The sequence below is a fragment of the Fundulus heteroclitus genome, chromosome 2, assembly GCF_011125445.2.
Source record: "Fundulus heteroclitus isolate FHET01 chromosome 2, MU-UCD_Fhet_4.1, whole genome shotgun sequence".
Classification (NCBI taxonomy): Eukaryota; Metazoa; Chordata; class Actinopteri; order Cyprinodontiformes; family Fundulidae; genus Fundulus; species Fundulus heteroclitus.
The window spans coordinates 13353765-13377571 of NC_046362.1; the positions used below are offsets into that span (position 1 = coordinate 13353765).

The 23807-nt window shown below is 42.8% G+C and overlaps 2 protein-coding genes across 2 annotated transcripts; one reads left to right on the forward strand and one right to left on the reverse strand.

Annotated features, from left to right (window-relative positions):
• The first annotated feature begins 1132 nt into the window (after positions 1-1132).
• nat10 (N-acetyltransferase 10) lies at positions 1133-17191 on the forward strand. The gene is made up of 29 exons (XM_012880373.3): positions 1133-1261; positions 1390-1510; positions 1595-1686; positions 1768-1939; positions 3691-3813; positions 3888-3949; positions 4043-4157; positions 5395-5502; positions 7720-7853; positions 7931-8024; positions 8105-8203; positions 8295-8431; positions 9245-9369; positions 9454-9604; positions 11480-11576; positions 11674-11790; positions 11877-11978; positions 12083-12157; positions 13824-13940; positions 14024-14157; positions 14240-14288; positions 14378-14474; positions 14560-14667; positions 14758-14930; positions 15020-15139; positions 15226-15324; positions 16506-16579; positions 16703-16783; positions 16865-17191. Exons 2-29 carry the CDS (start codon positions 1397-1399, stop codon positions 17001-17003), a joined length of 3108 nt encoding a protein of 1035 aa, XP_012735827.2. The 5' UTR covers positions 1133-1261; positions 1390-1396; the 3' UTR covers positions 17004-17191.
• Positions 17164-23767, reverse strand: adal (adenosine deaminase-like). The gene is made up of 10 exons (XM_012880374.3): positions 23622-23767; positions 23369-23499; positions 21897-21957; positions 21720-21807; positions 21540-21621; positions 21340-21466; positions 20122-20202; positions 19905-20043; positions 19539-19639; positions 17164-17466 (listed from the first exon to the last, which is right to left on the reverse strand). Exons 1-10 carry the CDS (start codon positions 23748-23750, stop codon positions 17275-17277), a joined length of 1131 nt encoding a protein of 376 aa, XP_012735828.2. The 5' UTR covers positions 23751-23767; the 3' UTR covers positions 17164-17274.
• Positions 23768-23807: the final 40 nt, after the last annotated feature.

The window sequence follows — 23807 nt, forward strand, 5'->3', positions numbered from 1 at the left end:
TTTTGGGAAAATTTTCATCCCATTGGGAAGCCCCATGGCACACCTGGAACTTGGTGGAGATGCCATGTTCTGGTCCAGGAACAGCTTGGTATCCCCCAGAGTGAACTGGAGAGTTTTGATGGCAATTTGGACATCTGGGCTTTTTTGGTCTAATAACCTCTGAAGCAGATGATGATGGTGGATGGACAAAACATTTTAACAAGCCCAGCTCAGGTAAAAGAAACTACTGAATTTAAGAAATAAACATTTACTACAATAAGGGGTTATACAGTAGAGTTGAGCATTAATTAATTTCCTTCAAATCGTTTAACTCTGGAGATTTGGAACCTTGGATTGTTTGCACACACAGAACTAAAAGTAAAATCAGTTTAAAGTCTTACTGACAAAGATAAGATGTTCCTTATACTCTTCATTATTCTTAGGGGCTGTTTGTAAGTGGAACTGATACAATGCATCATTGATGTGTACTGTCAAAAAGATTGAAATTTTTTTTATGTTCTAAAAACAAAAGGAAATTATACTAATTATACTAAAATTATTAATAATTTTGTTAATTTATCATTTTAACTTTATTAGATTGTCATTTGTACTTTAAAGAATTACCTGTTTTGCAGTTTTCTTCCCCAAAATATATTTATTTAAGTCAAAATAAAATACAAACAGAAAAAATGCCTCTCACAGTATTGGTTCCTGTGCAACTAGTCACATTTCGTACTCAACCTCTTTATATTGAGAATTAAGTTTTCTTTTGCAGTTTTATCCAAAATGTAGAAATAGCACTTTTTATGGTGAAAAGTACTTAAACAAAAACACGTAAGTCTTTAGGTTGATTTAAAAAACTACATTATAATAAGTCATAAATATAAACCACTCAATTGCCATCTCATTTAAAAACTGCCTTCGCTTCCAAGCCGCTGTTTCCCTGACCAACATGGCGGCTCGTTGACGTATCCAAGCAACAGGCTGAAGGTTTCAATGCGCGGTCGTCGAAACTTTAAGTTTCACGTGTAAAGAGTATGTGTCCATAATAATTACCGAAATCAAAACGAAACACGTAAAAATAATATACTGCATGGTGAAGACCAAATAAAACTTTTTTTTAAACACGTCGCGTCATTTTTACGTCACACAGGGGTCCTCCATGAACTACTGTCTCCACGTGAGTTTATCAACATGGTCGGCGGCAGATAGCTCCAAACAGCCGTAAACCTAACACGTTAGATAATAGAAAGTGAATAGATCTCCGAGAGTTTTAATTAAGGTAAATTGAAATTTGCATGTTTAATCTTCCGGTAGTAGTCTGTGTTCGTCCGCTAACGGGATAACTACTGTCTTTTAATTTGTGTCATCGGTGTGCGGGTGGTTATGTTTGATTTCTGTCCTCGGCAGGAGGACGATGGCGACAGTCCGCAAGAAAGTAGACAACCGAATCCGGGTCCAGATCGAGAATGGAGTCACCCTTCAGCAGCGGACCATGTTTGTGGTGGTGGGAGACCGAGGGAGAGACCAGGTGGGCCGCCACATCCTGCTAACAAGCGCTAAATTATCTTTTATTTCCCACTTTTAACACAAAACCAACCCTCCTCTGCTCCAGGTGGTGATCCTTCATCACATGCTGTCCAAAGCCGCCGTCAGAGCTCGACCCTCCGTCCTTTGGTGCTATAAGAAAGACCTCGGGTTTAGCAGGTGGGGTGGAACTTGAACGCAACACGCTGCCATCGGTCGCGCCGAGACCGGGTCGAGGTTTGATTTGTCTTTCTCGAACAGCAATCGGCAGAAGCGGATGAGACAGCTGCAGAAAAAGATCAAGACCGGGACCCTGAATCTGAACCAGGACGACCCGTTTGAGCTCTTCGTTGCTGCCACCAACATCCGCTACTGTTACTACAACGAGACGCACAAGATCCTGGGAAACACCTACGGCATGTGTGTCCTGCAGGTGAGGCTGCGCCGCGTGCAGCTCTGCTTCTCTTCACAGGTTGTAGTATAGTCGCCATTTCTACAACCTGAGGCTGTGTGCTTAGGTTGAGCAACTGTTAAACATGTGCTTCTAGCCTATTATATTTATCAGAGAGGCCAGGGACAAACGACCATGGACACACTCCCACCAAGTAACCAGAGGAAGCTGGAGTACCCGGAGAGAACCCACGCATGGATAGGGAGAACATGCAAACTCCATGCAGAAACCCCCCGGCTGGGGATTTGAACCCTTCTTGCTGCAAGGCAATCCATTCTACATCACTGTGCAGCCTCCAAAATCTTTGCATAATTTTATATTTTTCTCTGTCCAGTCACATCGTGTTTACAAATTGTGACGAGAAATTTGCTTCACATGCTGCTTCCTCTGCTCTGTGTAGTTTACATTCTGTGTTAAGGAGGAAATACACCGAACGCGTTCCAGCATACGCCCGTCCCACGCTTAACTTTTCATTTTAATCAGTCAGTACATTTACATTGGAAGCATCATACATTTACGCGATGGCTAAATTAAACTGAAGTTCTAATTTCAGACATGTATACCCTCCTGTTTGACAAAGAATAAACGGGAAAATGACATCCTGTATCAAAGTTCACCTCTGAAAGTATCCCAAAAGTCGAGTCTCAGTTCGGCCACTGGAGTCAGAATCTTTTGTCACCCTGGCGAAATTTCTCTTTGGCTACTCTGGTTCACATTACACATAATGAAGGCAAAAAAAAATCCTGACAAACATGCAACGAACAAGGGTTATTTATTTATTTTGAGCATTCAGGAAAGTCACAGATAAAGGTAATGAGGTAGTACATGTGCTGATTGAGGCTTTGTTTACAGAAATGAGCATTCAGAGATTCTGAGATGACATTCGTTCCTGGGGTTTTTCCTCCTTTACTGGTGAAATCAATTAAGGAAACTCTGATCTATCGCAGCAATTAGGGCTGAACAATTAATCGCATTTTTAATATAATCGTGATTTAAAAAAAAACGCAATTTCCAAATCGCAGAGGTCTGCAATTTTTGCCTATGTAACAATCAGGGAATTAGACACGTCCATTATGTGTTAGAAATATGTTTAAAGTGGATTTGCTCCACATGGAAGGGAAGACAGTTGCAGCAGTGAGATAATCTAATTTTATTACTTGTTTTAGAGTTTGTATTATCATACATAGCATTCAGTACAGGTCAATCAGTTTAATACATAGACTTGCTTGTTGGTTACACTTTATGTTCAACAAGGGTTGATGTCCAATTAAATTAAAAGCTGTTCTCTTGAATAATATTATCATCAATAGAAACATTAAAAGTTCATGTTTTAAAATAGTCCTTGTTTACAAACATCTTTATTTAGAGGCCATTTTTGTTGCTTGTGGTAAATGCAGAAAAAAGTCAAAATTGCAATTTTGGTTGAAATATATTGTAGGCAGAACTCAATCATTACTGCACCGAGTTTAGATGCTGTGGGTCTTTTAGCAACTAATCTACACGGTGAGGAAACAAAATAATTTGTTGTTTGTATATATTTTAAAACACATGATAAATTAAACTGGAAAAAAAAAATTGCATTAAATCGCAATATTAAGAAAAAAAATCGCAATTAAGTTATTTTCCAAAATCGTTCAGCCCTAGCAGCAATTAATAGAACATTTAAGGGAGTCTACAGACTCAGTTTGCTTACATAGGACATTTCCATCTCTACTTCTTGTGTGGTCACCCAGGATTTTGAAGCACTCACTCCCAACCTGTTGGCGCGAACTATTGAGACGGTGGAAGGAGGCGGCATCGTGGTGATTCTCCTCAGGACGGTGAACTCTCTGAAGCAGCTCTACACTATGACCATGGTAAGCCTTGATCTGCTTCCGTTCCCGCATTAGCTCCACCGTTCAGATGAGCATAGCTCCACGTCTCTCTCCAGGATGTGCACTCCCGGTACAGGACTGAGGCTCACCAGGACGTGGTCGGCAGGTTCAACGAAAGGTCCGTGTTGCTCAGCCTTTTATATGAAATGTATTTGGTCAATGGAACCAAGATGGGACCTATTTAATAACATTTTTGTTTTTGTTTTTTTAGATTCATCCTGTCTCTTGCATCTTGCAAAAACTGCGTTGTCATCGACGACCAGCTCAACATCCTGCCGATCTCCAGCCACATGGCGAACATCAAGCCAGTTCCTCCAAAGACCCAGGTAGCCATGTTCTGGGCAAACTGCCGCTGGTTCCTCCGTTGCTTTGCCAGTCTGGAACACAGAGTGAATTAATTGGGAATGAATACAACAAACCTAAACGGGTTATTAAGCTAAACATAAAATATACAGACGCAGACATATTTAGTTGCTGCCCTGGTAAACATGTTTTTTTTATATATATGTTGCAGCACCATAACCTGACACTGAAAAATCTCCTTCATTATGAGGAAATTTATGTAGTGGGGAAAATATCCCTTGTTCAAATTTCACTTTTTTTTTAACTCACTGGTGGCAAAGTTTAGGTAGACCTGCTGTAAATCCTTTGTTCCTACTCCTGTAACGTGTTTCAGGGATGGAGCGTGCATGCAGGTCATCCAGAGCCCTGCTTCCTCTGCTCTCTTCTCTTCAGCTGATGATTCATTTATTTTTGGAGGAAGTTTTTGTAGTGCCACTGCTGGCATCTTAAAAACAACAATTTATTATTTGGGATAAAAACAAGTCTTTCTAATGACTGTGCTCAAATTAAATGTTGAATCTTGGAAAGATTTTCATCTTGAGATTATACTACTACAGTATAAAAATATGTTGTCGAAGGGGTTTTTACGCATCTTTAGTTGGATGCTAACAAATCTGTCCTGCGTTAAAATGTTTAAAATATGTTTTGGTTTTCTGTAGGCTTTCTATGTCTATAATACATTTCCTTTTTTTTTTTTTTTTTTTTTTTTTTTTCTGGGCCTAAACAAAGTCTGGTCCTCTGGTTTTTACATGAGGAACTGCTTATTTCCACAAACTGTAGGTTCTGTATATTTGTGCACATGCGCCTTATACGATTGGTCATAAACATAATTTATAGTTATGTTTTGCAACGTTGTAATAATATAATTAAGATTTTAACAGCGACAGGTCTCCTCCCTGGGTTTCTGTGCAGGTTGCACTGATGTTGCTTCCGAAACCTTAGGAGTGGGAAATCAGATCCGTGGCTCTAGAGCGGCCCTTTTGTCTGTCATAGTCATTCTAGTGGATGAAATCCACACTGGCAGTGATTGGTCATTTCTTGCTATAACTGACCGGTGAATTACTTTTTCAAAGTAAAAGAAACGCCACATATTTCACAAATGCACAAGTAAAAAAAGGGGGGAAAATGGGGTTCAGGCTTCGTCACATTCAAGCGTTTGCTATATGACTTTGAGATAGTTTAATGTTGCTGCTGTTTGATCTGTCATCATCTTCTCTGCAGGAGGACGGTTTATCTCCTCGAGAGCAGGAGCTGAAGGATATTAAGGCGTCTCTGCAGGACACTCAGCCTGTTGGCGTGTTGGTGGACTGCTGCAGGACCATGGATCAGGTCGGCATCCATCAAATGCTGCTTGCACATTTACTGCTGAATATTGTTACACCCATACAAAGCAATTCAGAGATCACCACATTGCAAAAAGGGAACTAAAAGTAAGTAAAAATTTCTTGAAATTAGTGTATTTTTCCTTGATTTGAAGCGCTAAATAAGATTATTTGCCAATGGAATAAGTATTTTTACCCCTAAAATAAGATAATTGGACATCCTGCACTTGAAATAAGATGAACTTGAAATAAGATGATGAAGAGGAATTGTTCCTATTTTAAGTGCAAAAATCTTATTTCATTGGCAAATAGTCTTATTTACCTGCTCTAATCAAGGAAAAAGACACTGATTTCAAGAAAATGTCACTTACTTTTAGTTCCTTTTTTGCAGTGCAACGCTGATTGTTCGACCTAATTGCAACACCTCCTGGAAAATGAGGAGAAGCCTCCGCCCTAGAATGCAGACCCGCTGTCACCATCTTTCTGCTTGCAACGCTTTTTCAACCTCAACTAATCAATTATTGTTGGAGGCGCTAATTGCACCGTTAAAAGCCAGAATGATGGGGAAAAATCCTTCAGGAGATGATGGTTCTCTGTTACCACGCCACATCTAGATGATTGTGGCGCACCGCCACAGCAAAATAAAAGCTGCCCCACCGTCAGAATGATTATTTATTTATTTTTTTTGTTAAATATTTTAAAACAGTGTAAAACATGACATATCTATATCCTGTATTATGTATAGCCTATATTTGCACACTTATACTAACTGAGTTTGAAATTAATTTAACTATCATTAAATGTTAAAATTTTACCTTTTTATTTTGAAAAACCAACCCCGCCTGCTCCCTGTCTGGCTGTGAAGCTGGTTAGCGGCTACTGTGCTGCTGCGATCAGCGGGGAAGGAAAACTAGAGACCACAGTCCTGTGTTGCCTATTTAGCATCTTTGTTGCTACATTTAGCGACTTTCTTTCAAAAAGCGACCAGCAACAAGCCTAGCGGCTCTTTCTGCGTTAATAGCGACTTTATGTGAAGGCGTCAGCGAGAGCTACTGAGCCTGTTCCTTTTCCCTCAGCGCGGTCTCACAGGCACACCACAGCTGCTGCTGCCTCATCCTAAAATCCCTGCATTAGAGGAATTACAAAGCGGTAATAAATATGATTTAAATCTAGTTTTTAAAGTGGTCTATTTTGTCTCTAAAACTGTTGCACTAAAACAATTCCCTGAATTTGGTTCACACACAGCTTCAATCACCTCGTTCACTCTGTGGGCCTCTGATAGCTGTTGTTTTGGTACAGTTTGCTTTATGTGTTGTGGATTCAGCCAATGCATTAAAATTCATAAATCATTTGGTACAGGTCATTTGTGGTTCCAAACACATTTAATTACTGTCTTTAATCACTTATTTATCTTAGCAAAAGCTTCTAATTCCTACAGCCTGGGTCACAAATGTATCAATAAATATGCAAATTAGATGATGATGTCATCTAAACCCACCACCCCAGTTTTAAAACATCCTGGAGGAAACCCTGCATGCTGTAGCGTGGGGTCGTCTCCATTGGTCCGTTCCAGGTTTGATGCTTTGACGCGTGCTCAGAAAATGGGCTCAGCAGAGTATCAGAAATACGCCAAATGACAAGACTATCCTATTGTAGATTCAAAGCGCATACATGGAGTCCCATAGCAGATGTTTGGCATCGTCTGACGTACAGATGATCCGACAACAATTGGACTGCATGATGCCCAGTGGCTAGGACTAGCCTAGACCTTATAGCTGATTACTAGATCAATGTGTGCTTCTGTGCTTGTTTGTCTCTCTTGTTGTGTCTCTGCTCTGTCTTCTGTAACTCCCAGTCGGTCGAGGCAGATGACCGTTCATACTGAGCCCGGTTCTGCTGGAGGTTTTCCTTCCCGTTAATGGGGAGTTTTTCTTCCCACTGTCGCTTCATGCTTGCTCAGTATGAGGGATTGCAGCAAAGCCATGGACAATGCAGACGACTCTCCCTGTGGCTCTACGGTTCCCCAGGAGTGAATGCTGCTTGTCGGGACTTTGAAGCAATCTACTGGTTCCCTTAGATAGGACATGTTTGACCAATCTGTATAATCTGATTGAACTTGACTTTGTAAAGTGCCTTGAGATGACATGTTTCATGATTTGGCGCTATATAAATAAAATTGAATTGAAAAGCTGTAAAGTAACCGAGGTTGTTCTGATCGCCGTAGGCCAAGGCCGTGCTGAAGTTTATTGAAGCGGTTTCCGAGAAGACCCTGAGGAGCACCGTGGCTCTGACCGCCGCTCGAGGTCGAGGCAAATCTGCTGCGATGGGGCTGGCCATCGCGGGAGCTGTGGCGTTCGGGTACGCTCCATGTTTGTCTCAGAAACCCATTTAAACGGTTCAATATCTCTGACACCTTGCCCTGTTTTTCCATTCAGCTACTCCAACATTTTTGTAACGTCCCCGAGCCCCGACAACCTGCACACCATGTTCGAATTCATCTTTAAAGGCTTCGACGCTCTGCAGTATCAGGTAGACTCCACCTCCCCCCTCCTCTATAATCGATCAGGCGTCCCTGCAGAGCCGGCTTAAACCCCTGTTTGAATCTGCAGGAGCATCTCGACTACGAAATCATCCAGTCTTTGAATCCCGAGTTCAACAAAGCGGTGGTGCGAGTGAACGTCTTCAAAGAACACCGGCAGACGATTCAGGTAACGTTCAGCCAGTTCGGCCGTCTTAACGACCCGTCTTTACAACGAAGAAGTAGAACAAACCCGCGATGTCCCCGTTGCCGTCCATCAGTACATCCATCCCGGAGATGCGGTGAAACTGGGCCAAGCTGAGCTGCTGGTGATCGACGAGGCTGCAGCCATCCCTCTCCCCCTGGTGAAGAATCTCCTCGGACCATACCTGGTTTTCATGGCCTCCACCATCAACGGGTCAGTAAGAGCGTCAGAAAAAAGCTGCTGAAGCTTAAAAGGTTGGAGAAAAGTTGAAATGTATGTGAAAACCTCCTCTTTGTTCGCAACAATACAAAACTATTAATTCTCCTTTGAGCTTTGTTCCATTTTTGTCACGTTGCACCAACAACAAACTGTGATGCATTTTGTTGGGATCCATTTTTTTTTTGTGTGGAGCTGTGTAGCTGGAGACTAAGGATGCGTGGTTTTCAGAGCGGTCGTGTTTCATGTACGCCGCCTTCCTGAGTCGATGCGATTGATGGCGATGACAGCCGTCAGTCTATGGTGTATATTTCTACCTGCTTTTTTTTTTTTCTCAACTCGATTATTATAAACTCACATTGTAAAGATGATTGAGCAACAAAACAGCTCCAGTCCAGGCAGATTGGGTTGAAGAGAGCCTGGAAGCAGCAGGTTTCAAGTGTTGTCACAGATTCTTAGTTGGGTTTAGATCTGGGCTTTGACTAGGCCTTTCTAACACATGAATATGCTTCGATCTAAACCATTCCACTGTAGCTCTGGCTGGATGTTTAGGGCTGTTATCCTGTTGCAGAATTTACAGGATTGGCCCCTTTTCATGGTTCATCCCTCTTCTCATCATCCCTGAGCAGCTTCCTGGTTACATTTTTAAAACCAGGCACATTTTTATTTTACAACGATGCCCGGCGTTGGTCTATGACATACAATCTTAATAAGTTGCAGTGAAGCTGCTGGTTGTAATCGATGGATATCTTTGCTAGGCCTTATAAACCTGAAGTGATGTGCTGCTTTTCCCTTTGCTCGCCTCTGCAGGTACGAAGGCACCGGGCGCTCTCTCTCTCTCAAGCTCATCCAGCAGTTGAGGCAGCAGAGCGCAGAGAGTCAGCAGAACCTGTCGGCAGAGAACAGGAACTCCAACACAGCAAGGCTGGCAGCAGGTTCCCGCCTCTATCTCCCCTCTCCTTAGGCGGGTTAACTCGTTCTTTAGTCTGACCGTGTGCCGTCTGTGTCTCTGTGCACAGCCCGCACTCTGCACGAGGTTTCCCTGCACGAGTCCATTCGCTACGCTCCCGGTGACGCGGTGGAGAAGTGGCTCAACGAGCTGCTCTGTCTCGACTGTCTGAACATCCCCAGACTCATCTCCGGCTGCCCGCTGCCACAGGCCTGTGACCTGTATCCTTTCTTTTCTAATGGCATGATAAATAGTTTGAAAATGTTCAAATCTAACTCATTCTACATTGATTAAAACAACAAATGAATGCAACTTAGTACATGGCGATGAAATTTGTGCCTCAGGGAGCAGTAGGCTGCTGTTGTGCAGTGCACAGGGGGCTAAGTGCCTTGCTCGGGGACCCAGAGTGGCAGCCTGCAGGGATTTGAACCAGGGAACGTCCCACTGTTAAGAGTTGAGGGAGCACATCATGTTTTTGGAATACAATGCAGCATATTTAAATTGCCCCAATGGGCAATAGTTTAATTTAAAAAAATAACAAGAACTAGTTTACAGAAAGCATCAGATCAGACTTTAAGCTCCATAAAACGTGAAAAGTTAATAATGAAAAGGAAAGAAGAAACAGAAACCTTTTTTGAATAAAATAAGTTAAAAACATCTAAAAATAGGTTGGTGTTTTATTCACAATTTGCCGTCGTTTGTTGTGATTGTCTGTAAATCAAAATCACACAGCACTCACTGCGCCTCCAAAACAAGTCCGATAAATGGGCCAATTAATGATTTTGTCAGTGAACATTCACACCGAGCATTTAAGCAGCCGACGCAGTTTTAAAGGCGTTTGATAAAGCCTGTGATGGAGGGCTGTACAATTTTTGCCAGAAATTGAAATTGCGATGTATTTCAGCCATAACTGCGATTTAATTTTGACATTTCTCTGAATTAAAGATGTTTGTAAACAAGGACTATTTAAAACAAGACATTTAACTGTTTTCAGAGAATAGCGTTTAGTTGATTTGGACATCAATCCTTGTTGAACATAAAGTGCAACCAATAAAACAAATCTGTTTTATTAAACAGTTTGACCGGGACTTAATGCGATAGTGGGAAAGTTTCTGGTAAAATGTATGGTTATATAAACTCTAAAATAAATTATTAAATTAGATTATCTCACTGCGAATAAATAGTAATATTAGTAGTAATATGCAACTGTCTTCCCTTCCATGTTGAGGCAAACCACTTTAAACATATTACTGACTCCTAAAGGACGCGTCTGATCCGTTCATTGTGACTTAGCCAAAAACCTCTGCTATTTTGAAATTGTTTTATTTTTCATTTTATTTTTTAAATTGCAATGATTTTGCAAATGCGATAAATTGTTCAGCCCTACTATGATGTTATTAACAGGTTGGGTTTGGTACAAATCTAGTACACTTTTAATAAAACCACGTGGCATCCTGATTGTTCAGACACACAGCATCATTATGTTCACAAAATAAAAGGTGGATGTGATGAGTCCTTCCTCGCTTTCAGGAGTTTACAGTGTTATGACAACGTGACTAAAGCTTCCTCTAAAGGCGATTGGAAAAGTTAAAACGGAACCAAAAATGTAATTTATAAAGCAAGTGAGGGTTATTTCCCTAGAACTGAAAACAGTTTGGAGAGTTCGATAAAGAGCCTCTGAAAGAGACGCAGCATTGGTCTACCATCAGGCAGGGCGGGTCAATGGGTCGGTTATTTCGTTAGAACAATAGTTTCTTTTGTTTTTAAGGTATACAGACGGTCCAAGAACGTTAACGTCGCTACTGTTTCCCTCTGCTATAAATATGACCCGATCCTCTTAGCCACTGCTCATAATGGGAAAAGCAAAAATAACATTTTGTGTCAGTGAGGCAGATGAGCGTCAGCCTTCACTAGATGGTCACAGGAAAACATCTTCTCGTCTAAAGCCGTCTCTGTCTACCAGGAGAAATAAATCTATAACAAACCCTGGAACCTGTAATTTCATAAATTAATTAATCCCACATATTTTGTTGTGTAATTTTCTGTCATTGATGCAGTCGTGGATTTGGTGTTTTTCCTTAGCGGCCCCCGTCCAGGTACTATGTCAACAGAGACACGCTCTTCTGTTACCACAAGGCCTCCGAGGCTTTCCTGCAGCGGCTCATGGCTCTCTATGTGGCGTCGCACTACAAGGTGATGCCTTCTTTCTGCGGCCAAATATCATCCCTCATGCTCTGTGCCTGTGTGATAACCAGATTTATTTATTTATTTTATTTTTTTGCCACTCCAGAACTCCCCCAACGACCTGCAGATGCTGTCGGACGCTCCGGCCCATCACCTCTTCTGCCTCCTGCCTCCCGTTCCTCCCACACAGAACTCTCTGCCCGAGGTCCTCGCCGTGGTGCAGGTATTCTGTGACCCGTCTGTCCGTCCGTCTGCGGCAAAAACCGGCTTCTCTTCTTGTTCCGACTGTCTCCTCTGGTCCTTTTAAAGGTGTGTCTCGAAGGAGAGATTTCCAGGCAGTCCATCCTCAACAGTCTGTCCAGAGGGAAGAAGGCCTCGGGGGATCTGATTCCCTGGACTGTCTCAGAGCAGGTACACACACACACACACACACACACACGCAGAGCCTCCCCCAGACCCCCGCTGTGCACCTTTCTGCCGTCAACCCATGACATCCTGTCCTCGTCCCCACACAGTTCCAAGATCCGGACTTCGGCAGCCTGTCCGGAGGCCGAGTCGTGCGCATCGCCGTCAATCCAGACTACCAAGGGGTAAGAGCTGACACAGACCTCCTCCTCCTCCTCTGGTGACGTATTATCTGGTGGTGGTGGGCAGTCGTGGCTCTGGCAAAGCTTTCTACTTTCCTCCTGAAAGTAAACACCCTCATTCAGATCTGCTAGGCCATTGCTACATCTGTGAGGGGCCTGATTTTTTTAATTTTTTTTATAGGAGCCATTTGTTTTCTCATTAGCAAGATGAAGAGCAACCCCCCCCTTTTTCTCTGTGCTCAACATCCAACTGATCCAGAGTAGGGTTTAAAATGTTTTAAAACGCATAATAACGACTAACGCTCACGGCTGTGTTCCCTGCAAACTGTTTCACCGCCGTAAGCCTGCCTGAGTTCCTGCAGGAACAAGTTTAAACGCTGTTAATGTCAGTCTGTGATGTAAAGTCAGGATTTTTCCAGTGTCGATAAAAATAAGGGTGTGAAAGTTATTTGTGTTTTTAGACTGCATTCGTTATTCCATCGTCTAACTCAATGGTTCCCAGAGTGGGTCTGATGAGATGATTTTGATGCTGGTGTGCTAAGAAACAGACTTCAAAGTATAACTTTACAAGGTGCTCATCATGCCTAATTTTAACGCAGAGGGAAGGCTGAACCTTTTTGTAAGAGTTCAAACTAAAATATTACTTTATTCTTGTCCTTTCATTTTTGGGGTCGCAGGCTGAAAAAGTTGGGAACCCCTGGTCTAAATGATGAGTCCTTCTGTTCCTCCTTTCTTCCTTGTGTCCTTTCCTCCTGTCTGGTGTCCTTCGTCTCATTTACCATCCCCCATGGCCTTCCTTCTTTCCTGTGTTCTCTCCTTTCTACCTTCTATCCTGCCATTATTCCTTCCTTGAATCCTCCTTTTCCCCCTTTCTTCTGTCCCTATTTCTTTCCTTGTGTCTTTGCCGCCATTTCTCTCATGTCTTCTTACTTTTTGCAGTTCGTCTTTCTGTCTTCATACACTGCAAAAACGGATCTAAAAATGAGTAAAATGTTTTCAAAGTTAGTGTATGTATCCTTCATTTGAGCAGGTAAATAAGATTATCTGCCAATGGAACGAGTATTTTGACTCCTAGAATAAGATATTTAGACATCCTGCACTTGAAATAAGATGATGGAGAGGAGTTGTTCCTATTCTAAGTGCAAAAATCTTATTCCATTGGCAAATCATCTTATTTACCCGCTCAAATCAAGGACAAATACACTCATTTTAAAGAATATTTTACTTATTTTTAGTTCTGTTTTTGCAGTGTATCGGTCCCTTCATGTGCCCCTGTAGTTTTGCTAGGGGGGGCACCGGACCCCCCAACATCTGATTGTCCCCCCCCCCTAAATGATGACATGTCACATCACCAGGTCATTGTTGTACAGTAGGTGGCATTACGTTACACAAAGGGTTGCAATCCACCCAACCAGAGGAAAAAGTTTACCGGCCTGTCAAATATTGCATGCAAGCGGTGCAAGAAGCTCTCAGGGGAGATGAGGGATGAAAAGGAAGATGGTTTTATAGAATCAAAAAAGAAGCAGGAGAAATGAGAACTGGTACAAGGAGCAGAAATGATGGAAGATTATTAACAAGACTAAGATTAGGGCCCCAGTGTGTAAAGTCATTAGTCTTTAGACATATAGTCATTAGAACAGGATCTCATTCAGCCCGACCTCTCCAACAGATGGGCTACGGCTCCAGAGCGCTGCAGCAGCTGCAGATGTACTACGAGGGCAAGTTCCCCACCATGGACGAGAGCGCGCAGCCAGCCCACTCCCAGATCGCCTCCGTCAGCAGCGAGGTGAGGTCCAGGCGTCGCGGCCACAGTCTGACAGGCGCCCCTCTGAGGCGCGGTTGTAAAGGTGCGCGTCTGTCGTCTTTCAGGCGGTCAGTCTGCTGGAGGAGGTGCTCACTCCTCGCAAAGAGCTCCCTCCTCTGCTGCTGAAGCTCAGCGAGCGGAGAGCCGAGAGGCTGGACTATTTAGGGGTTTCCTACGGACTCACCACGCAGCTGCTCAAGTGAGTTCAGAATTAAAAAAGAAATGGAGCAGCATGTTTTTTTGCAGATTTAAAAGTGTCACACCTGGTTTGTATCCGACAGGTTCTGGAAGAAAGCGGGTTACACGCCGGTCTATTTAAGACAAACACCTGTAAGTGCTGATGTTAGGCCGACGCTGCGTATTTGGCTGTTATTTGTGGACGTGTGGGTCCTAACGTCGATGCATGTTCTCGCTCTCAGAACGAGTTAACAGGAGAGCATTCCTGCGTGATGCTGAAGGAGCTGAACGCAGACGAGGCTTCGGAGCAGACCCCGTGGCTGGTCGCCTTCTGGAAAGGTGCAGTTTTCACTCCGGGACACCTCCGGCTCGCCTGACCCCCCCCCGCTCCGCTCTGTCTGAACATCTTCTACTTTCCCCTCAGATTTCCGCAGGCGCTTCCTGTCGCTGCTCTCCTACCGGTTCAGCAGCTTCCACCCGAGCCTCGCACTCAGCATCCTGCAGAATAAGAAGCTGAAGGAGGAGGCCATGCGTAAGATGTTTGAAAATGTTTTTAGTTTTTTTTTTTTTTCCCCCCGGGTTCTTTCCTCGGCTGATCCCACTCCTTTCTCATCTCCATCAGCTCTCAGCAGCTCCGAGCTGGCTGCCCACTTCACCCCGTATGACCTCAAACGCATGGAGCTGTATTCGAGGAGCATGGTGGACTACCACCTCATCATGGACCTGATCCCCACGGTGGCTCGCATCTTCTTTCTCAAGCAGCTGGGGGACGTCTCCCTGTCTGCAGCACAGTGTGTAGGTTTTTTTTTTTTCCTCCACTTCTAGGTGCAGCATGTCGTATCTGTGACAAACTGGATGCTGATTGGCTGACTGTTCCTGTCTAGGCGCTGCTGCTGGGAATGGGACTGCAGCACAAATCCGTGGATCAGCTAGAAAAAGAAATCGAGCTCCCAAGCTCTCAGCTCCTGGGTCTCTTCAACCGTCTCATCCGTAAATTTGTGCAAGTGAGTCACCCCCCCCCCCCCCCCCCCCCCCCAAATTAATTTGTCGTATTTATTGGCTTAAAAACTTGACATCCGTTCTGCTGTAGGTGTTCACCAGCATCCAGGAGAAAGCAATTGAAGCTGAGATGGTCACTAGTAAAGATGTCAGCATGGAGCCGACTGTCAGGAGCCTTAATGAAGACCTGGTACGTAAATTCGGTGACACGGCGCTGTGCAAATGTTTAGTCACAACCTTTCTGAAGCTCATTTGGTTTTTCTAACTAATTTTAACTAATTTCAGGCCATTTTTAGCAGCATATTTTGCCTAGGCCACCCAAGCCTAATTTAAACTTAACGTATTGGGCATATTATTTCTAGCTAAAGTGACACAACTTGTTCTAGCTTCTTTAATGTGCTGTTTAAAAACAATACTGAAGATAACAACACACGTTAACACACTGAAAATGTTTTAGTACCAATAAGGAGATTCTCGCATAGCAGGCTTTGGAGCGAGGGAAGGCAACAGGCTCTGCTAGGAAAGGAAATCAGCATTTCCATGAAGCTCGTTAGCAGGAGGAACCTGCAGATGAAGTGCTGCTCTGACTTGAGACTTTATAAAACCCAGTGGTCCACCAGCAGATGGTTCTGCTCTTTAAATCATCGCTGACTGTAGAAACTTCTCACCGGACCTCAAGCAGCTTAGATTCTGTGCCTTTCCACACTCAGACCTTAATTTCCACATAAAATTCAACATTTCTTTCCTTCTGAAACAGACCTTGGACCCCTGAGTAACAGTTTAGTAATTTCTCCATTTTTAACGTTGTCTCTGGTTCAGGGGTGTCTTTAACATGGGGAACGTAACAGTTGTTTTAATGTTCTGGATATCTTTGTGTGATGGCTTCACCTGCGGTCCAGAACTTGTGAATCTCTCCCAAATTCTCAAATCGTCTTTGATCCACAATCCTCTCAAGGCTGTGCTTATGCCTGTTGCTGGTGCACCCTTTTCTACCAGTTTTTCCTTCCACTCAACTTTTTCAACAATGTTTATATTTAGCTCTCTGAGTAACCAACTATTTAGTAATGATGTTTTGTAGCTTTATCCTCCTCGTGGAGTCATTCTCCGTTGTTTAAGCCATAAATAGCATTTCTGGTAAGAAATCTTTTTTTATTTGAGTTGACAAATAGAAATTGCTTGAGTTTTGTCACTTTGTGGGCAATAGACTTTCACCTTTTGAGTGACATTACTAAACATTTTTTTTTTATCTTTTAATATGAAGATACACCTTTTATGCTTGAGCTGTAACATTTTGTACGCCTTTCGTAATATTGCGCCTGTATCCCTTAGTTTGTCTGTCTGAAGCTGGGTGTGTTTTTTCCTGATTCTTAGACTGAAGCTGCTAAAGAGTTTGAGGAGCAGCACAAAAAAGATGTGGAGAAAGTGAAGGAAATGGACCTGGAAGAGTGAGTATTTTGTCCCACTGGAATCAAAGCAAATAAACGAGAACTGGTGTCTCAGTTAGTCTGCCTGTATAAATGAAGGTTTAATAATAACTGTGTTGGTAATGACTTCCTCTTTGTTCTCAGGTACAAGATTCGTGGAGACGATGAGGAGTGGGACCAGGTCCTGAAGAAGGCAGGGACCACGGCTATCGTCAGCATCAAGAGGTGCAGCCTCGCCCTAATTGACAGCAGAACATGACGGCTGCTGTAGAAGCTTGTTGCCAATAATGTTTCTTTTCCCAACAGCGACAAGAAGAGGAAATGGGAGGGAGGAAATGCCGTAACGAGCAATGGGGCTGAGAAGCAGCCGAAGAAGGAAATGAAACATGGAAAATTCAAGAAAAACAAGGACAAACATGGGAAATTTGGGAAGAAGGCACGATAAACTGCAGAGTGATGGGACTGCACATTAATTTTGGGACTTACTTGTAGATGCCTCTTTATACTCAGTTCATTTTATTTTTCTGCTTCTCAGTGCTGAGTTACTTTCTACAGTTTCCACAATGAACTTGTTCAACAATGTAAACCAGTAAAAACTTCACCTCAACATATTAAAACATTTTTATATATGTACATTTTACAGTTTTCTTTTGGGTTTCAGTCAAAAATTAAATAAACCCAGATGTTTGAAATGGTCTCCCCAATGGGAGCTCGGGTCACTTGAGCAGCCCGGGCTGTAACTCTGTCCACTTCTGTCTGAGCTGCTGCTTCACAGCCTCTCCCGCGAAGACGCAGTCCACAGCTCGCTCAGAAAGCCTCCACACGGCGTCACGGCTCAGACCGAAGGCGGACGCAGCCAGCTGGTACTCCTGGGACAAGTCCGTACAAAACACGCCCTTATCGTCGGTCTGGAACGTGACACAGAACAATTGGTTGTGAGCTGCATGGAACAGATTTTGTTTCGTTAAGATGAATCCTTCAAAGGGATTTCACATTGAGCCTTAAGCTGGCAGAAAACCTGAGTTAGAAATGTGGACAGGTTGTCCAACACATTGGGGAATGGATCTCAAACGGCTTCACTTCGCGCTGGACCAAGGAGATAAAATGCTAGATCATTTACATCCATAGATAGTTGTCCTTAAGCCCATTTAAGCACAACTATCCAAATCAAAGCTTTCTTCCTGACAAACCCCAGGGAGGAGCCCAGGATGAACAGGAACTAAACTACCTGGGGATTCTGCTTCCTAGTCGTAAAGACCGTGCATCCAGATCTATAATTTCTATTTTCAATATTCTGGTGAAGGTTCTCAGTCATCCAGGTCATGGTCATTCCAAAAAAAGTAAAAAACAAAACAACTGGACTTGTTTTCCGTAGTTGAAGACGTTTCGCTTCCTCTTCAGGAAGCTTTCTCAATTCAAAAAGTACTGGTACTCCACATTATTCCAGACTTTTTGAATTGAGAAAGCTTCCTGGAGAGGAAGCGAAACGTCTTCAACTACGGAAAACAAGTCCAGTTGCTTTGTTTTTTTACTTTTTTTGGAATATTTTTAGTATTACTCTGATATGGATCAGAGATTCTGAATTTCAGTTGTGTAAATCCTAGTAAAGTCCATCCATCTATCTTGTTCCACTTAACAGGTTGCAGAGGTAAAACTGGTCCACAAGGGAAATTCAGACATCCCGCTCACAAGCCCCTTATAACGATACACCTGCTTGTTAAAGCTCTAAGCAAATCAGCCAATTCAACCAAACGACGGCAACTCTTATCGATTTGGGCATCTTGACGCGGTGAGGACTAAATTAAGTTTAAACTAGCAGGAGGAAATGGAGGGGGGTGCAGTTAAATGTGACATGGTTGTCTGTGCCAGGAGAGCCGGTCTGAGGACTTCGGAATCATTCTCATTTATTGGGGTTTTAATGTTCCACCATCTCATGTTTACGGTCCGGCGAGTGGCCGTTCGGTGGAGGAAAATGACTCAATGTCGGGAGAGAATGGGCAGACAGGTTCGGGATGATTAACAGTAACTGTGGCACAAATAATATCCCGTTACAACCAGGGTATGTAGAATAAGCCTAACCTCAAAGCGGATGTGCTACAGCAGCCGACCACACGGTGCCACTCCTGTCACCTCAGAACAGGAAACTGAGGCTACAGTTTACACAGGCTCAGCAACAGTGGTAAACGTTGCCTGGTCTGACCTCCTACTTTAACACAAAACCATCACAGATCCACCTTGTCCTGACCAGAGGTGGGTAGTAACTGCTTACATTTACTCAGTAACCTTTTGAACAAACTGTACTTTTTACTTTTGAGTCATTCAGTTTCTCTACTACTAGAGTAAAATTTCTGGCTACTCTACCTGCAGTAAACTTCATGAATAAAGAACAGATGTGTTTTGAGCAAAAATGCACCAGAGAGACAAAAACCTAGAGTCTATATTAAAGTGAGACTTCTTATTTGTACATAAGCTTTGTTGTTTTAATGCTATATTCTATAATGCTATATCTGCTGAGCTCATTGAGCCATTTGGAGGTCAAATGAATGTACAGTAAACGGTAGATGTTGTTGGAAGTACTTTGCACTATTCTAACATGCTGTATATACATTAACTTTAATGTTAGAAAAGTGTTTCATTTGTCTTTTAAAATACCAGGATTCACACATAACCTTATATTTTTTGTCTGTCAGATTATTAATATCAAATAGACTACATCTATTTGATATTAATGTGCTCTGCCTGTGAACATTTTACTGGGATTGGCTGGGTTTGGCAAAACGACGACACAAAGGAGAAAAAAAAAAGGTAGAAAAGATAAACTGGACAGAGGAGCTGCGCCTCTGGCCACACAGGTCTGGGAGGAGGTAAATTGGTCCCTGGATCGAGGCACAAATACACAGACTTTGAAGCGTATTGCTGCAGATGAATGCGTGTGATTTAGAGCCACTAAATCAATAATGCCACAGGAGAGGAAACTCACACAAATGACACATGGATGTCCCAGCTGGTACCAGTATCTGAAGTGGTGTTGGGAGTAACTCGGCACAGTTTGTCCTTTGACGTTTGATGTCAGGCAAATCTCTATAAGGAAGGAGGAAATTAGAATATTATTAGCTGAGAACCGTTCTCTGTTGTTCTGGATCTCGGCTACGGTATTTTCCAGACCATAATGCATACCGGATTATAAGGTGCTATAAATATTCTTCCCAAGTGTGTAATTTTTGAGCGCATTGTACCACATAAAATCGGTCAGTAATGGCACCAGATTACAAGGCGCACCATCAATTTCTGAGAAAACGTAAGGATTTTAAGTGCCTTATATACCGAAAAATACTGTAAGTCTCACCCAGAGGGATCTGGTGTTTCACCACTCGGTCTACAAGGGATTGAGAGCCGCCCATTTCAGGATGCAGGAAGGTACCGTGACCGATCCGGTCAGGAGGAAGATTCAGCAGCAGTTCGGACTCCTCCAGCTGGGAGGGAACCTGCAACCGGAGTTCTTGCAATAACAGCAGTGTTGCACATCCAGTCCACATAAAGGAAATTATAAAGACAACACCTACTTCTGACATGTGCAGTGACAGCTTCAGTCCACTGTTTCTGGCTCTCTCCAAAGCAGGAAGCAGAACCCTGCCATGGCCCACCTTTGGATGAAAGCTTTATTAGCACATGGCTGCAGACAGGACCAAAAACACAGATACGGTGGAAACAAAGTGTCCCCCATTGCAACTGGAAGGTTTTATACATATCTGTGAACTAACCCTTTCACAAAAATGGCTATTTTGGTTTTTATTTTTATTTGATAAATACTCATTTGGAAGAATCTGTGATGTATTTTTCCACACCGAGGTTGGATTTAAGTAATCTAATGACCAAATAATTGAATCGCTACAACACTGGAGGGTATACTTCTTACCATGACAGTACATTAACAGCAGATTTTTAACATTTCAAAATGGGAAACATGGCTGTTGTTGCTGCAGCTTAGTAGAAAAAAAATACCCTAATTATCTCACCATGGCACCCGTTTTGTCACACACATTTGTTTGCAAAGTTGATACTAAAAGCAGGAGAAACTACCAGATGTACAGAGATGATTAGAGTGAGTTTGACAAGAGACGACTGGGACGTTGTGGGTTGTTCGCGTTCTGCAGGGGTCAGTATCCATCAAAAGAGGTGCAAATAGGAACGCCTGTGACCTGGCGACAAGGTCATGAGCAGCAAAGGCTCACTGGCGCCGTGGGGAGCAAGAGGCTGGACTGCGTGACCCAGTTCAACAGGCTAACTACGGAAGCTCAAAGTCCTGACGGAGTTAATGCTGGTTCTGATAGAAAGGTACCAGAACACACAGCGCATGGAAGTTTGTAGGATTTGGGATAGCTTGGGGGACCAGTTAGGTGGTTATAATGTTATGACTGATCAGTGTAGACTGCAATTATGTGAAAAAGCTAAAAAAAAAAAAAAAAAAATGTAAATCTCGACAGCAACATTGTTTTTGTGGGTGACTCCAACATGAAGGTATAAAGCAGAAACCACAGCAGAAGCGGCTCTATGATCAGACATCTGATGCCTACGGGTAAAGATTTGGTGGAAGAAATCACCGCAATGGAAAACTGCTGGATCTCAAGAGCTTTTTTTAAAAATATCAAATATGGTTTACTTTAAAAGAAACTAAGTTTTGCACAAAGGGATGCTTGGAAATTTCTCCAAAACTCCTCGAAATGCAACAACTGACATGCTGCCCGTTGGTTCCTCCGAAGCCCCAGAAGTGTTTCTCTCACCGTTGGATCTCCGCTGAGGTCGATTCCCACCACCAGGTCTCCAGACGACAGCATGAAGTCCTCCGCCAGCTTCACCGTCTCCAGTGCAACCTCCGGGCCATTCCTGCGGTCGATGGCCACCAAAAACCTTCCAGATAAATTACGTTTAGTATCAGCGCACAACCGTCAGCGACTGTAAAATGGGAGCGATGACCGTCTACCTGACGTCGATGTCCAAACCCTCGTTTTTACACTGCTGAATGGCTTTAATGACAGCATCGACATAGCTCTTTTTTGTTAGCCCTAGAATAAAAAAAACAAAAAACAACATAAACCAAGGTTGGATTCCAGACAGTGAACCATCGTGTTAAACTCTCTGGAACCGTCTTTATCGTTCTCACTTGTGTCCTTCTCTTCCCTCGGGGTACTTCTCAGCTCAAGATATTTCACGTTATCAGCCGCAAACTCTTTGATGACATCTTTCGCCACCTGGATCAGAAATAATAATAAAAACTGCAAGTTACATTTTTTTTATTTATTTTTTAATGAAAGATATGTTACTGAAGGTTCGCCCTCACCATCAGGATATCCTCATCCGTGTCCACCAGTTTGTGGATTACTTTGAATACCTCAAAACATCTGCAGACATGCAAGTAAAAGACAGTGAATATGTACTTTCAGATGTTAAGGATTAACATAAACGAATAATAGTTCATCATGACCTTATATTTTCTACATTAAAAACCAGGCATTTGAACAGAGGGGTATAAACATTTGAGAGTCATCCATGACGAGACTCGAAATGTATTGTGGCTTCATGATGATTCCTTATTCATGGTCCCGGCACTTTTATCATGTAAAACTTCCAGAGATTTCCAGACCAAACTTACCAGAGTTCACAGATCTTTGCGTTCACTTTAAAATGTAAAATACAAAAATTCACTATACATTTATGGGAAATAGCTCTACAGCAGGCAGGGGGTAGGACACTAGGAAGGAGGGAAGGTAAGAAGCAAAAGGGGAAAAAAAGGAGGTAGGAAAAAGGGAGTAAGGAAGGAAACAGGAAAAGGAGGTTGGAAACAAGGGCGCAAAACTAGAAGGATGACACAAGGAAGGAAGGAAGGAAGGACATAAGAAACAAAAGAAGTTGACTAGATACAAAGTAGGAAGGATGGAAGGGCACAAGGAAAAAAGAAGGACATAATCACAACAGAAAGACTAAAGTCTGGAAATACAAATACTTTTCAAAAGTTTAATGTTTGTGTGAACTCAAATCCCATGCATTACCAGACAGCATAGAAACCCTGCTTACTTCATGTTTATATTGTCTATATTTATTCCGTAAAAACCCATGTCCTATACTTATGGAACTGTTTATCCTGCATTTGCTGCTATTGCACTTCTGGTTAGACCTAAACTGCATTTCGTTGCCTTGTACCTGTACCTGTTTAATGACAATAAAGTTGAATCTAATCTAATCTAATGTTCCCTTATTCTTCCCATTTCGGAGCGCTTATTTATTCCACCATCCTCTGCACTCACCACCCTGTGTACATGTATGTGAACCTCTACACTACTTCCACTTCCATCATATTCATACTGATAAAAATAATGTTTATATCAACAGTGCATCCTTTGCACTCTGCTCATTGCACTATTGCAATAGTGTCTCAAATCTGCCCGTCTTGTTTATAGTTCATTCTCTATACTGTGGCCTGTGCTTTATTGCTGCGCTATCGTGCTGTTGTGTAATAGTATAAGTAAGCATGGATCATTGCGCAATCCAGAGTCAAACTGCTTGTGTACACATACAAGTATAGCAAATACAGCTGGTTCTGAATCATAACAGGCACCTGTGTTACATGATATTTACATCCCTGGGGAGTTTAAAGCCAATATCATTTAGTAATATAACTTAGACGTATTCTGTCACAACTATATAAAAGAGTTAACAGGTGTGCCACTTGTATTGGTAATTTATTCCTTTAAAGTGGACTTTTGAATGAATGAGTCTAAATAAAGGCTGGTTCTATTTATGGAGCAGTCTTACTCGTCCAGTGTCCTCCGCTGGCCTTTACCGATAGCCGTCATGCTGTGTTCAATGTTGAGGTGCGGTTTCCGCTGGATGAGCCTCTCCACGGTCTGGACGCTCACGGAGCCGTTCAGGTGAGCGTGGAGCTCCTGTCCACGTGAACGCTGGCGTTAGCATTTAACGAGCTAGCACACAGGCTACAGAGGTTGCTCCTCCTAATACACTTTCTTCTTTTCGTAAACCACAAAAAAGCCTCTTACAGTTCACTTACCACCTTTGGTAGCTCCTTATAAAACGCAACGTCATCCTCCATTTCCCAGTAAAGACACCAGTCGGAGTCTCGCTGTCCTCCTGCGGATATTTTCAGTGCACCTTTTCCCGGTGCACCGGTGCAACACATAAAGTCTCCCCTGATTGTGCGGCAAAGTTCCGAGTTCCCTTTTCTTTCCTTTTTTGT